The sequence below is a fragment of the Ascaphus truei genome, chromosome 1, assembly GCF_040206685.1.
Source record: "Ascaphus truei isolate aAscTru1 chromosome 1, aAscTru1.hap1, whole genome shotgun sequence".
NCBI classification, from domain to species: Eukaryota; Metazoa; Chordata; class Amphibia; order Anura; family Ascaphidae; genus Ascaphus; species Ascaphus truei.
The window spans coordinates 66,635,003-66,649,701 of record NC_134483.1 but is presented as its reverse complement, the minus strand read 5'-3'; the positions used below and the strand labels follow the sequence as shown (position 1 = coordinate 66,649,701).

Here is a 14,699-nt window from a genome sequence, read left to right as displayed (position 1 = left end):
CCATCAGTTCATTATTTTATTTGTTCCAACAGTATTGCACGTTTGTGTTTTCGTCTCTTTTTCTTCTTCCGTATTTATTTCTTCGGATCCATGCGCCTAAAGATGTCTTCTGCGTTTTAACCGGTTTAATATATGTTTGTTAGTGTATTTTTACCCCCATTTTCAGATCGATTTAGGAGGTCTTCTTTGTTGTGTTTATTCGTTTGAGGAACTGAACCGAGAAAATATATTCTTGTATTTGAGAAGCCCGATTACTCCATGGGACATTTGAGTGCGTAAGATTTTATTAGCAAACACTTACAGTAGATGTTACTTAAACAATATTGCCCTATTTTGCTGTTATTTATTTTTTGCATACTCTGAGAAATGTTTGCCTCAATTTTCAAGAGCTGTTTCTTAGAATGGATTGGAAGTCCGTAGACCGAGAGCTGCATCTACGATTTCACTATTTCAGGTAGTGGGTTCTGTTTGCGCTTTTGTGTTTGTTATAATATATACCGTAGCATAATATTCCCCTTAGTTATTAAAGGGTCCAGTTTGCACTTTTCATAATTAAGACAAAATAAGAACTGGGGTGGAATTAAAACATTTTAAAAATACATTTTAAAATATCAGCAATTTAAAACTACAAAATCCTACAAGGTGAAATAATACAACAGCTTATAACTATAACTTAAATATGGCAGTTAGAATGTGCTTAAAAGACTGTACCATTCAGTGTACTAGTTCTGAATATAGGATATGAATAAAAATAATTTAACTTTTTCTTGTACTTACAGTATACTGCACTTGTAGAACAATATTCTCCTTCTATAATGTTTCAACAGTGCATACATCTACAGTGAGTTTTATTGTTATTTGGTTTTTCTTAATATGATAATAAAATGCAATGAAAAATGTTGGCTATTTACTATACTTCATGTTGTGGGAATGGGATCTTATCTGAACTGTACAGTATGTTGCCACGTCAGTCACAATATATCTAATTTCAACTGGTCCACATTATGTGATTCAATGTCCACTCTCAGAAGCACATTTTCTGGGATAATTTAATAACGTTTTCAAAAACTTCCGACAATAATGAGAAACAGCATCAGATTCCTAGAAGAAGAAATCTCAGCACATTCATAGGGGTGATTTTCTTTTAAAGTTACAGTACAATAATCTTTATCTTTCCTGTTGTAAAACAGGAAAATGTAATACATACCCCCTCTTGGGTCATTAATGTATATGTAAAGTTTTCAAATGTGTATGTAAATTAAGCATTTCAGTGCTGGCAGATGTTGCAACACTGTGAGCACCCCATTAGCAGTATACAAAAAAAGTAGGCTTTTCTCCATAACAATATACTGTACAGACCTTAAACATGGCCAAATAATTATGATTGTGATTTCACAATTGTTTCATGAATAAGTTTAAGAGATTTTGTACTGTCCATACAGGTATATTGCAATTCTGGTTGCAAAAACTTTATCAGTTATGGCAACGAACGACAAAACCACATTGGAAGCCCTATTTATCTCGGTAAAAGCTTGAACTATTTCTTTGCACCAGAATAGTTAATATAATACATGGCTACCTCACTCTTTATATTTTTCTTAAACATGTTCTAGAAATTGTAATTCATCTTACGTTAACATACATTTCCTTTGCAAGAATCACCTCAGTTTATACAATTAATCACTATGCAATGTTGGCTGGAAGAGCTCAATTTAGACATTTCCATTCTGATAATTTTTCTTGCCTAGTAATGCCATTGCTCTGAGAGAACCTATTATTATTTTAGAAATAAAGTACCCCCAGCAAGTTGTATCTATTTCTCCTCTGTACAAATGACTAGTAATATAGTGGAAAAGTAAGTTATTGTAGCCTCTGTGGCTACTGGTTTATTTGGTGAAAGCATTGTGGCACTGGAAATGATCTAAAGTTTTTAAATGGTCCCTAGAGTTATGTATCGCTTCCTCTAGTAAACAGCACAATGGCCTAGATTTAGTAATGGTGAAAATATATCAGCACTCAAAGGGTTAATATATATTGGTATCTTTATTTTGGTAATTTGTTTAGTTATGTTTTATTTTTGTTGTTTCAATTGCCTGCCTATTAGCCATCTTTGGCCATTAGAACTTCAAATCATTCATATACGGTGGGGAATTAGAAGGATGGGTAATGTTTGTACTGTATGTATTATTTTAACCCCTTTATTGCCTGAAGGTGTTCCTTTGCTATGCATTGGAACCCTATCAGATGTGAAAGGTACTAAAAGACTTTTGTGCAACTAGCCAAGTATTGTATTTGTATGTGGATTATTGGTAGTAGTTAGTAAACTGCGATAATTACTTTCGTGGTTCTGCATTACTGCCAAAGAGCAAATTAGTTAATTAATGCAAGGTTATAATGCATATATCATTCCTAGTGAATACAGTGTTAAATTGTAGAATATTAATGCCATTTTAATGAAGTTTAGTGAAACTAGGTCTATATGAGAAATAAGGATTACAGGGGCCTATGCAGAGAGCAGCGCTATTTCGAAATTCGCCATTTTTTCGAGAAAATCGCGCAGAAAACAGCAGAAAATGGCGAGTTCCGAAAAACGCGCCAATTTTTCTTTTCTATTTCTAAAACTCGCCTCGCGGCTGGCGAGACCCTCAATCTCGCCAGTTTTAAAAATATCCTAATGCAGAGAGGCGCGAACGGCATCTAGCGGCTGTTCGCGCCAATAAAATGGCGCGATTGTCTCCTTTTTGCCTCGCCAGAAAAAATTGGCAAGAAGCTGCCGCTCGCGGCCATTGCAAAGGGAAAAAAAAGGCGCGAATTTTTTTTTACACATTTCTGAAGCGCGCATCTCGCCAATTTAAACTCGCCAGACGCATTCATGTTAAACATAGCAGAATTCGCACATTTCTGCATATGGAGAATAAAACTCTCCAAAAAAGCTACTTTTTAATAAATTCGCCAATTTTAAAATTCGCTGCTCTCTGCATAGGCCACACAGTCAGTAATTTCTTCTTTTTTTTGTGATGGATATCAGGCTTTGATATTAATGTTTTTAGTTCTTTTGCGTCACCATGACTGCAGAGTTACAAATGCCTCAGTGTCAAAAAGAGTTTAAAAATGCCTTGAAAAGTAAAGCCCCATCTGAGACTAAAGCAAGCGAATGAGTTAAATCTACTTGATTGACACATTAAAATAAAGAAAAGCATAAATATATTTAAATATTTTTTTATGAACTAATATATTCCAGGTTGTTTTTTTGGGGACGATGCATCCGTGCCAGGCTTTAAGGAAAAAAACAAAAATTTGGACACGCATTAAATTGCTCCGAATTTACAGATTAATAAAATATTTTTCAAAAATCTGGTCCGGCTCAGGTTCACACAAAAAACAAAAGTAGTTATATAACATCTGCTCCATTTTCTTTCTGTAGTTATGAACCACAGGATACTGCTACCATTCACCAAACAGCAAAGAGGGAGATTTGGAGAACAACAAGTGGCAAAGACACGTAATTACAGTGTTCAAATATAAAAGAAAAAGCAAATAAAATACACTTTAAGGGTGAGTGAATACTTTAAAGGGTCAATTACATTGAAACGGGAGAAATTGTGAACATATCTTTTGTTTTGATCAATGTCAAATAATGTTATTCTTGCATTTTGTCCTTCAGAGGTCTATTGAAAAAGCCAGTCTACAAAACAAACAGAAAAAAAACTGTTATTGGTACATCAATTCAGTAAATATTTAATGTTTGTGTATGTTCTGCACTGTACAGTATGATCATTATTTTATACATTCCCTTTTGGAATTATTCTTTATGATAGGTCTTGCTTTTGTCTTCAATCATTTTATGTTTGCAGTACAGGAATACACAGATATTAGACTGCAGTCAGATCAGGTACAAGTATAAAGCTAATCTTAGGAAAGCTCTCCACTAGATCTTATCCAAGTAGTTAACCAAAATGGACAGCATCTAAGCACTATTGGATCTGGATGATCAATTCACCTTTTATTTGGTTAGTTATGGGATTTGCTACTTAACCCAACTAAAGATTGGGCCTTAAAAAGCCTGGAGTCCCAATCACAAATTAAATCCTTTATTGCCCTCTGGATTGGGCAATGACACCAGGAGGATTTGGTGGTTGTGGCATTAGGGAGACTCTAAGGGGCTTATTCAAGTAGCTCTGAAGTTGCCAAGCAGCATAGCTTGGCATGGTCACAACAAGCGGAATTAAATGTTAGAAAAAAAACATTCTCTTTTGCAAATCGCATTTTCTAAACAGAGGAGGAAGACTTTGTAACTTAATAGTATCTCCAGTTGTATATATATGCCACCTCAAACCTCTCTACAAATAAAAATGCATGTGCTGAAACACAGCACACCTTCTAAAATATGTCCTTAAAACCAATCAGTCTATGGGTGCTTGAGATGAAGGGGATAGTGGTGTCAGACACAACAGGATTAGAACCCACAACTTTTGCTATTCAGGACAGCAGCTCAATTGGAGATACTATTAAGTTAGAAAGTCAAGCAGATGTCCTACTAATGATTAATTGGCACACATATTCTACAGTGTATTTGCTTAACTATAAAGTTAATGATGGATAGGCTGGGAGGGGCCATGATGTGCCCTATGGAATAGCACTGCAAAGTAAATATGAGCCATTATGGCCCAATCACTTGAATGGGCTATATGGTGTATTCGGTGGCATGCTGGTTTATAGCATAGCACCTATATGAAATAAGAACATATTTATTAAGCAGACCCTTGCCATAAGGCACCTTCCAGTCCTTTCATGTCAATGGCCTTTATGATATGATCCGGGACTAGAAGGTGTCTAATGGCAGAAATCTGCTTCGTAAGTATCTATTCTGTAAACATAGGGTTCAATCTAAAGTGCAAATACATATAAATTACCCAAAGTAATAGTTCATTAAGTATCACTGCTCAAAAATATGTATTTAAACTGACTTACCTTCCACATTGCAAATGCAATCAGGGCTAATATCAGAAGTCCAGCAAAAATACTTAGCGGAATAACCCATATAGGCACTCTTCCATTTTGGAGCTCTTTGGATATTTTAATCATTGTCTGCAATGTGTGAAAATCAAATAATTAATACATTTTAGAGCATGGACTATAAAGTTTATCCATTTTCTTTTACATCTTTATTTCAGAATTATTTTAGTCTAATTTTGTTGCTTGCTTTGTAAATGTAACATTAATTACAGGTAGAAACCAACATAGTAGAAGGGAAAGAATGGACACCGCAGACTATGAAGGACTTTCCTCCTCAAAACCCTACACTGCCTTTTGGAATTTGTCTCTGTCCAAATGTATGAAACAGTGCTAAGCAGCGTGTATCTAGCAGCCAAATTAAATAAATAAATAAATAAATCAAAAGGGAACTTATTTTTAGCCTGCAGTGTCCATTATTTATTTTCTTCTTTTTAACTGTATTAGCCCGTGTACTGCTGGAAGAATATGCAATGTTTTGCTTCCAATAGGTTGCAGACTAGATTTGCCACATTAAAGTAAATACAGGACGCCGAAATCCAGTATCAAAAGTGACGTCATCATTAGGTAATGACTGACCTTCAAAATTACTATACAAAATATTATAACATGTATTTACTTATTGCACGTTCGAACACAAATAGATAGCATGTAACAGTATGGAAAAAAAAATATTTTTAGTTGTATTTTTTTCATACCTTTGCATCTCTCTGCAACTGTTTGTTTTCCAGCTTTGGTTTGTACCCTCTCTGCCCTTGGCGTGGTGGGGAAAGATGCCCACTGAACTAGCGCTGGGTGTCATAGTATTATGAGACGACCAGGCAATGTTCTAACATCATTATTTTAATAATTTAGTAAGGCGACATCTATTGGAAGAGGTAACTATTACACTCAAGTAGAAATCTATTATCTTTTTATGACTGATTTGCTTACAGTAATTTTAAGTTCAGGCATTTCATGTCAAGGCACTAAAATACGGGAAAATTATGTGTCCCGACAGACCTTTTTAGGACAACAGGACAAGTTAATGAAATAAGGGACACTCCCGTATATGGGACATCTGGCAACCCTATCTTTGACAACTCTGACAACAAAAGGACTATATAAATATATATAATATATTCAGCTGTATTTCTCATTTTAGAACTGTAATTACTGTAGTTGAATAGCAGATGTTTTCAGACTTATCTCCTAAAAGAAATCTAGCAGATGTTATTGCCCCTGTTATGAAGCCATAACGCATTACTGCTGCCCCAAGATTTAATACATATATGTCATTTGTGTAGCTCCATTCAAACAAATGGAGCTGGGAATTACAAAATGACATGATTTGATTAGTGCCTTAGCATGTGACAATGGGTGCAATAAAATCTGCTACAGTATATGTGCAGTACATCATAACATTTGCAGCACTGATGTATCAAGTACAGTATGTACAACACTAACAATCACTACTAAATAACTTTGACATTTCCTTTTGAAAAGCTTTTGTATACTTCCTTTTGATACAGCTATTGTGTTACAGTGGCGGCGCTGCTGACTTTCATGTGGGGGCAGCCGCAGCGCCCCCGCAGTTTAAAAATAGCGCGGGCGGCGCGCGGTCTGTCTTCGGCCGAAACTGGCCGGTTATCCCGCGCCTCGGGCGCTTTTGATAGTAAGCGCCATTAGCGCTTATCAATTGAAGCGGGAAACTCAGTTTTTAAACGGAGAGCAGACCCGCAGCTAGCCCACTACGCTCCCGGCCAGCTCCCGGCAAGCTTTAGAATGAGCTTAGCCGGGACAGTAGGAAACTTTTGCAAAAAGCAAAGAAAAAAATGAAAATGAGTAAAAACAGGGCATTTGCAAAACCACAGAAGGGGTTATGCATGTGCTGGTATCATTGAATTAATTGTTGGTATCCCTAGGAAAATCACATGCACATTTTAGTGAACCTAAAGGGTGACTTAGGTACTCCTTTTCCTAATGCTTACTTAGTGCTTATTGCCATTGTCTCAAATTTTTAGTGTCACGTGTATTACTGTTGTGAAGTGCTATGTACATGTATGGTGCAATACAAATATACATACATACAAATTGAAGGAAAGTACTAAGAATTGGTGATACTGTATATGAGAATTAACATTTTTGGGTAAAGAAAGTCATGAAGAAAATATGTTTTTCATTCTTTAAAAAAGCATTTTGTTTATCTCCACCAAAGAGTGGTCATTTGTAGAGATGGGCACAGTCTTTGCCAAGATTTGAATTCTCCACACATTTACAAGTTTCTGCCAGCCACAGATTTTTCAGGATCAGTCTCAAAAAGGCACGCCTTTTGTTTCTATCACTGAAAACTCACAGTGGATTCATATTTGTAAACATCCGAAATCGCAAATGGATTTCAGTGTAAAAAATCTCTCCGTAGAGGTTCCTACCGTCTTAACCACAGCCTAACCCAGCCACCAGACCAGTCAAACACACCCTTCCCTCCGCCACCCCAAAATGTGCTACCCAAGGCGACCGCCTTTTAAAAGCCTCAATTGGATGTACTATAAAATTCGCATGGAATTTGTTACTGCCAAATTTGCCTTTGCACATCTGCATGCTGATTTGGATTTTTATAAACAAGTCAGTGGAAAATTATAGTAATTTGACTGCTGTATGTGCAGTGACTAACTTAAATAGCTCATAGATGTAAGAATGGAAAGTTTTAACATTCAGTTTTTTTCCATTATATAGTATTATACAAACTACAATCACCCCTCATGATAAATGGGAGACAGTAAATTATACCATTTCAGATGCTTTCATAGTAATGCAACATTAAGAGTAACAGATACTGTAAAGCAGCGGTGCGCAGACTGGGAGGTGCGCCCACTCTGCAGGGGGCCCAGGGTTTACAGAGGCTCCACGCGCTTCCCGAAGGCACTTAAATGAAGTGCCGGTGAAGCGGCGAAGGCCTCTGTAAACCTCACTTACCTTGGCTCCAAAGGCTTCTTAGACGCGTCGCCATGGCAGCCTGGCATCATTTAGGTCATGTGACATCACGCTGCCAAGACAACGTGACGTAATGACGCTGAAGCCGGAGCCAAGGTAAGAGGGGGTTGGGGTGTGGAGAGAGGGGAACTGCCGGCAGGGGTGCGCAGGGAAAAAAGTTTGCGCTCCCCTGCTGTAAAGTATGGAGATCATACTTATAGTAAGTACATCATTATTAGCATACAGTGCACACATTAAGTTTACCATACAAACTTCAACCGATAGACAGCAGTAAAATCTTTGATAAAGTTGACTTGTGCTTACCTCCCAATTTTCATTGTCACTGCTTAAGACTAGCAGTGAATTTTCACTATTAAGTTTGGCATTCAGGACAAGGTTCACACTATGAATACTGGCCTGAAAAATAGAGATAGAGAAAAGTTCACCTTATTTTAAATATTGTAGTGGTATTCCTTCTGATTTCCTGTGCAAGCCCATCATGGTCCATCTGCTGATCGGCCACCATATAGTATATCCATAGGGAAGAAAACAGCAGCAAACCGGAATGAATCATATTTTATTTTTATGTCCGTACAGGGATAAAAAAACAATTTTTCAGGAAGGACACGCTCACCCATCGTCAGGTCTAAAGGCTTACTCATTAGTAGCATTTCCTTTTATACCCGATTATTTATCCATCCTCCTATTCTAAACCAGAAGTAGATACAGTATACAAACATATCTTAAAATGTATATTCTATTTATCATAATATTATCTATACAATTCTATACACAGCATATGCCTTTCATAATTCTGTACTATTACAATTGCCACAGTGCAGGCATGGGATTTTGCCCTTGTATTTAGGTGGTACAATAGGTTTTTTAATTTTAATATCTCCCTTAATAAATGCATTACCTAAATGTCTCCCTCTTAGAAAGGAAAATAGTGGGGTTCAATGAAATCTTTTCCATAATGTTGGTCTCTTTTTATAAGACGCCAATATTTAAAAATAGTCTTCTGTAATGAGAATGGGGTTTTGTTGTGTTTCTGATGGCCAAGTGTATGATGGGTTACATTTTGTCTCTTACAAAAATGTCTAATATGCTGAAATGTAGTACTTGTGCTGTGATGGAAAATACTGTAGCTCCAATATGTGTTATGAGAAGCAGGAGTATAGCTGTACTCCCCCGATGTTCTCTGGCTGGGATGTTGGCTGAATGCCTGATTGTTCCCTGATACATATGTCCAGCACAGAAATGTGCAAGACCTTGAATTGTGGTTGAGCTGGAGGTGTACACAGCTCTTCATGCAGTACAAATGTGATCACAGGAATATATTTACCAGGCAGTTCATCTTAACGATGATGGGAGTCCCTTGGTTGTTGATGACATGAGCGGTATCCTGAGTGCCATAGAATGCTGAGTTATATCCGCAGCTAAGTAACCAATAAATTGTATTTAAGATTATAGGCTAAAGCTGTAAAATTCAGGGCATTATTGAAAACCCTGCTCTCTGATTGGTTAAAATTCCAGGCATTATCCACAGTAATGCCCTGAATTTCAGCAGCTTGCAAAATGCAGTTTTCAATCTGTTTATTTCCAGCCAATCAGCTTTCAGAACAGCTGAGACAGGGCAGGGGATTGGTTTGAATTAAGTAAAAGCTCTGAGACAGAGCAGGGGATTGGTCAAAAAGTATAAGCCACGGTTTTTCTCCTCCCCCTCCCGAGCTGACTAAGATTTTCTGAGCAGATTCAGTTGAATTGGGGGGGAGGAGAGAGACTGCAAAGAATTAAGTGTGTTGTGTATAGAGGTGCAGTGTTGTGTGTGTGTGTGTGTGTGTGTGTGGGCGGGGGTGTAAAGGTGCTGTTTTGTGCTGTGTTGTGTGTAGAGCTAGGGGGAGAGTGCAAAGTTTAGTAAGTGGCTGCATTTTTGATTGTCGCTGCAGTTTGTGTGTGTGTTGTGCTGTTGTATGTGTAGCAGCAGTTTGTGTGAGTGTAGAGCTGATGTGTGTGTGTGTGTGTGTGTGTGTATAGAGCTACTGTGTGTGTGTGTGTGTGTGTGTGTGTGTGTGTATAGAGCTCCAGTGTGTGTGTGTGTGTGTGTCAGTAGCAGTGTTTATGGGTGTAGCATGTGTGTGTAGCAGCAGAGTTTGTGTGTGTGTAGAGCTGCTGTGTGTGTAGAGGTGCTGTGTAGTGAGTGTAGAGGAGGTGCTGTGTTGTGTGTCTAGAGCTCCAGTGTGTGTGTGTGTGTGTGTGTGTGTGTAGAGGCACTGTGTTGTGTGTGGTGTGCTGTTGTGTGTGTGTGTGTGTGTGTGTGTGTGTGTGTGTGTGTGTGTGTGTGTGTGTGTGTGTGTGTGTGTGTGTGTGTGTGTGTGTATAGCAGCAGTTTGTGTGTGAGCTGCTGTGTGTGTGTGTGTGTGTGTGTACACAGAGGGGGCGGCAGTGTGTGGATATGGATATCTGCAGTGTAAGAGTATATAGAGTTGGTTTCATGTATTTAACATTTTATTTTAATACAAAAATCTATTTAACTATACAAAAGTGTCTATTATTTATAAAATAAGCCTACATTTAGCCTATAATAGTAATAATCCCCTCAGAACAGGGCATGACTGGCCAATAATGCCCTGGCTGGGTTAAAGTCCCTCGGCTTCACCTCGGGCCTTCAACTTTTCCAGCCAGGGCCTTATTGGCCAGTAATGCCCTGTTCTTCAGGGATTATTACTTAAATAACAACTGGTGATGGTATTATTCATGTGTGCCCTCATGGCTGAGATCGACAACCCGAATCAATCTCTTGAATACGTCATTTTCTAGTCAGAACATCTTCCTTATACTGTACTTAATGAATTATTAATAAATGCTGAAATTAAGGGAATTCTTCACTTTATTTATTCTCTGTTTTTATTTTAGTAAAGTTTGTCATTGTATATTCCTGACTTGTTCTTTCTGTTTATTAAGTTCATATCTATTATACCTTACAGTGGCGGCCGATCTGAGTCTAAGACGGCTAGATCCGCGGCTCTCAGATTATCCCGGTTAGGTGCGTTTTTTGTCGTTTTCGCCCGGAGTGAACTGCGTTATTTTCGCGCTCGTGATATTAGCATTTTATTCTCGCTGTCTGCAATACTGCAATGCCGTGTAAAAACTCAGGGGGGCGTTTGCGAGCTGTTGTCTTGGAAGTCTAATACCTTCGCTGTTCAACCTACGTCAGTACACAGTCTGTGTGTGCGCGCGCAGTAATTCTAAATTTGCATATTTAAAGTATACATGCATTTGCAGTGCTGTTCTGCAGTACAGCATGTCTCAGTATGTCTCATTTGAAAATTGTTGAAACGCATAGGCGTGTACTGTACTGTAACATTGTCACATTTCGGCATATAAAGCGCTCTCCCCTCGCTCAGGATAATTAACTGCACTGCAGGGTATTTCAACTTCTTATCTTCTCTACAATGCAGTACATCTTTCCCACACCATTCCTTTGAACGTGTGTCTGGTTTCAATCAGAATTCTGGCTTGACAGCAGGAATTTACTGTGCATGCACCTGTAACTTTGCCCACCACTGCTTGCTTGCCTGAGTGAGTGACCAAAAAAAATAAAAAAAATTTTTTTTATTGTAATTTTAATTTTTTTATTTTCTCCACAAGCCTGCAAAAACCATCTTACTGTATTATGATATCCAATCTGTGCTGTAGCTTTTGACTGCGACCCTGTGCGTTTGGCTGCACATGGTTAATTTGTGTGCTTTTTATGTACTGTATTTGGGGGGTGTATTATTATGATGAACTGAACTGCCTTTTGAATTGAAAGTATGTCTTTAGCTTTGATCTTCATGCAGCTGTACCCTGTAGCCCCCCCCCCACGAACGCAAGCTCAAGGATTTGAAATTCCACAGAGTCGTTAATTTTCTGAATCTTGCCAGTGTGTTCTTAATCCGTCCATAGCCGAGCTACAAAGCCTCACTGCGCCTGCGTGTAGTCCTTTTTGAGATGGGAGCTGCTTATGGCGCATGAGTCACCCAACCCTCCCACCTCTCCACAGAGTTGTTAATTTACTGAATCTTGCCATTGTGTTCTGAATCCGTCCATAGCCGAGCTACAAAGCCTCACTGCGCCTGCGTGTAATCTTTTTTGAGATGGGAGCTAGCTGATTACTGCACATGACTCACCCCACCCCCCCTAGCCCTTTGAGGCTTTGTTTAACGCTTTGGAAAATCCCTTCTCGATTTTTAAATGTAAATCTGATTTGCACAGCATTGTGAGAATTGAGAGTTAAAATAACCATTTACTGATTCATGTTGTTTTGTCATTCATTCTTATTCATTGGTGTTCTGTAGGTGTGGGGGGGGGGTTGGTTGTTGTCAATGATTATGATTAGCAGGAATGTGAATAAATATTTATTTTATTTTATCAGGAACCAAAAAATATAAATATAAAAATAATCATGAATAATACATAATGCAGTCTTTATTAAGTTCTTCTGGCAGATTGAAATTGGATAAACATTTAGAAAACATTTGTAAAACTTGGGGAAATATGAATAATGTACATTTATAAGAATATTATTTAATAATATATACTGTAATGTATAATATATATATATATATATAGTAATATAATTTTTTCCGTCTTTATCTTGTTCCTCATTCTGTGTACAGTACAGTACAGTAGTTCATTGGGAGAGGAGAGGTTTTGTGTACATCATTACTGCTGTTTAAATACTGTACATTTGACTGTACAAACAGATTACACTGGACACAACACCCCACCTCCCCCCAGGCCACCCTTTTTTCCTGAAACGACAAGAAAACAAAAAATTAGTGCAGTTATGTGCGTACTGTATTATGGCATTGTGTGATGTGTCGTACTACTGTAGATGGCTGGTGCTGCTTTCTCTGGAAAGAAAAAAATTGAGCAGTTAGTAGGCAGTTACTGTAGTACTGTCAAACTAGTCTATACTGGAACTACTGTATACTCTGACCACTGTTAAATACTATGTACTGTAGCCTGATGGCTGGTGCTGCTCTCTCAGTAAAGAAAAAACTGTAACTACTGTATACTCTGACTATTGGGAAAGAAAAAATCTGTGCCATACTTACCTGTATCATACTGTACTTACAATACTACAGCACAGTACTACTTTCCGGATGCTTGCCCATTACGCGCGATCACAATGGGCAACACAGTGGCAATATGGTCTATATATTTATTGCAGCGTTCCACGGTGAGTACATCGTTCCAAAAACTCATTATGCCTTTCAATAACTCGTCCTTTTTGGAGGGTTTCGCCACTTTCCGTGTATGGTCCTTCAGCTGATGTCAGACCATTTCGATCGGATTGAAGTCTTGTTGATCTGTCATTGGAAAAAAAGGACAATTAGTTTAAGAGATACTGTCGCTGCCGAGTTTATTCTAACATTTACCCGGTCTCGGCCGCGACAGATACCGGGCGCGCGCCGAGGTGTCCCGTGCGCACGCCGGAGCCTCTGAGGATCAGTCCTCTGATCGAGGCAAGCCCCTCCCCTCTCGGGGTCCACCGGGTCCCCCGGAGCCCCCCACCGCCATCCCCCACATCGCGGGACACCAGGGCTCCCTTCGGGGAGCCCTGGGCACGCACGCCATGCGCGCACGCTCCCGATGAAGCATGACCGTGCATCGGTGACGCGCGGCACGCCGAGGGGATTAGGCATCAAAGCCGGGAAACCTCGCGGCTTGCGGCTCTAGCCGCATTAGAATAAACTTGGTCGGTACTGTACAGTACACAGTAAAAACAGTGGGAAAAAAATGAGACACGGTTACCGCACTTACTCCGCTGGCGTCTTCACCCAGTTGATACCGCACTCAAGGATATGCGCTGTTGACGCGGTGTGCTTCGGATCATTGTCCTGGTAGAAGCGGTGACCATTCTGGAACTCGCGTGTGATGTATTCTCAGGGACAATGTTGTCTTGGAAGAAAGCTTTATTCATGATTCCTATAGCAAGAAAAGAAAAGTGCTCAAAAAACTGCACAGTACAGTGCATACAGTAAGGCTACACTAGTAAAGTACAGTGCATAAGGCTACATTATATTTCATATATTTTACCTTCAAAGATAACAATGCATCCTGGTCCACGCCTAGAGATGGCACCCCACACATGCAGCTTCACAGGTTGTTTTGGTCGCGGCTTCAAAGATATGCGGCCTTTTTTGTGGAATTTAAAGCTTGCAAATATCTCCGGCGACACAGTAGACTCGTCAGTGAAGATGCAATCCTGGAAAGTTTCCCCACTGTCGATCCATGCCTGGGCCTGGACCACTCTTTTGATTTTGTTTGCATCCCTTATCATGGGGTACACTCTGTAATGACAAGGAATAAATAATTTTAGCGGTACAGTACAGTTTCCTAAACAACACTTTTACCTCCTGTACTTTCCAGTACTAACCTCACACGTCCATATTTCCATCCAATGCTGCGTCTCATCTTCTTTATGCTGGTCTCGGATACAGTGAGATTGTGATTTTCCTGCAGAGTGTATTTGACCCTTAATGCACTCTTCTCATCATTCTCCTCACATATTTTGTCCACCAGAAGAGTTGTCTCCCTACAATGTAAAGAAAAACAATCCGGTAAGTAAAAATATTAGAGACAGTAGATGAACAGGATACAATATATTGTTCTATTAATATGCAGCAATATAAAAAAAATATATACTATTGTAATATAAATATAAAAAATATATATACAGTTGT

The 14,699-nt window shown here is 38.8% G+C and overlaps 1 protein-coding gene across 1 annotated transcript in view; it reads right to left on the bottom strand.

The window, feature by feature from the left end:
* Positions 1–665: 665 nt before the first annotated feature.
* Positions 666–14,699, bottom strand: part of ITGA1 (integrin subunit alpha 1) — a 193,048-nt gene continuing 179,014 nt past the window's right edge. The window contains exons 28-30 of the mRNA XM_075589078.1: positions 8,290–8,382; positions 4,972–5,088; positions 666–3,685 (exon numbers count right to left, since the gene is read on the bottom strand). Of these exons, the coding sequence (XP_075445193.1) occupies positions 3,641–3,685; positions 4,972–5,088; positions 8,290–8,382 (255 nt within the window). The 3' untranslated portion in view covers positions 666–3,640. The remainder of the gene's footprint in view (positions 3,686–4,971; positions 5,089–8,289; positions 8,383–14,699) is intronic.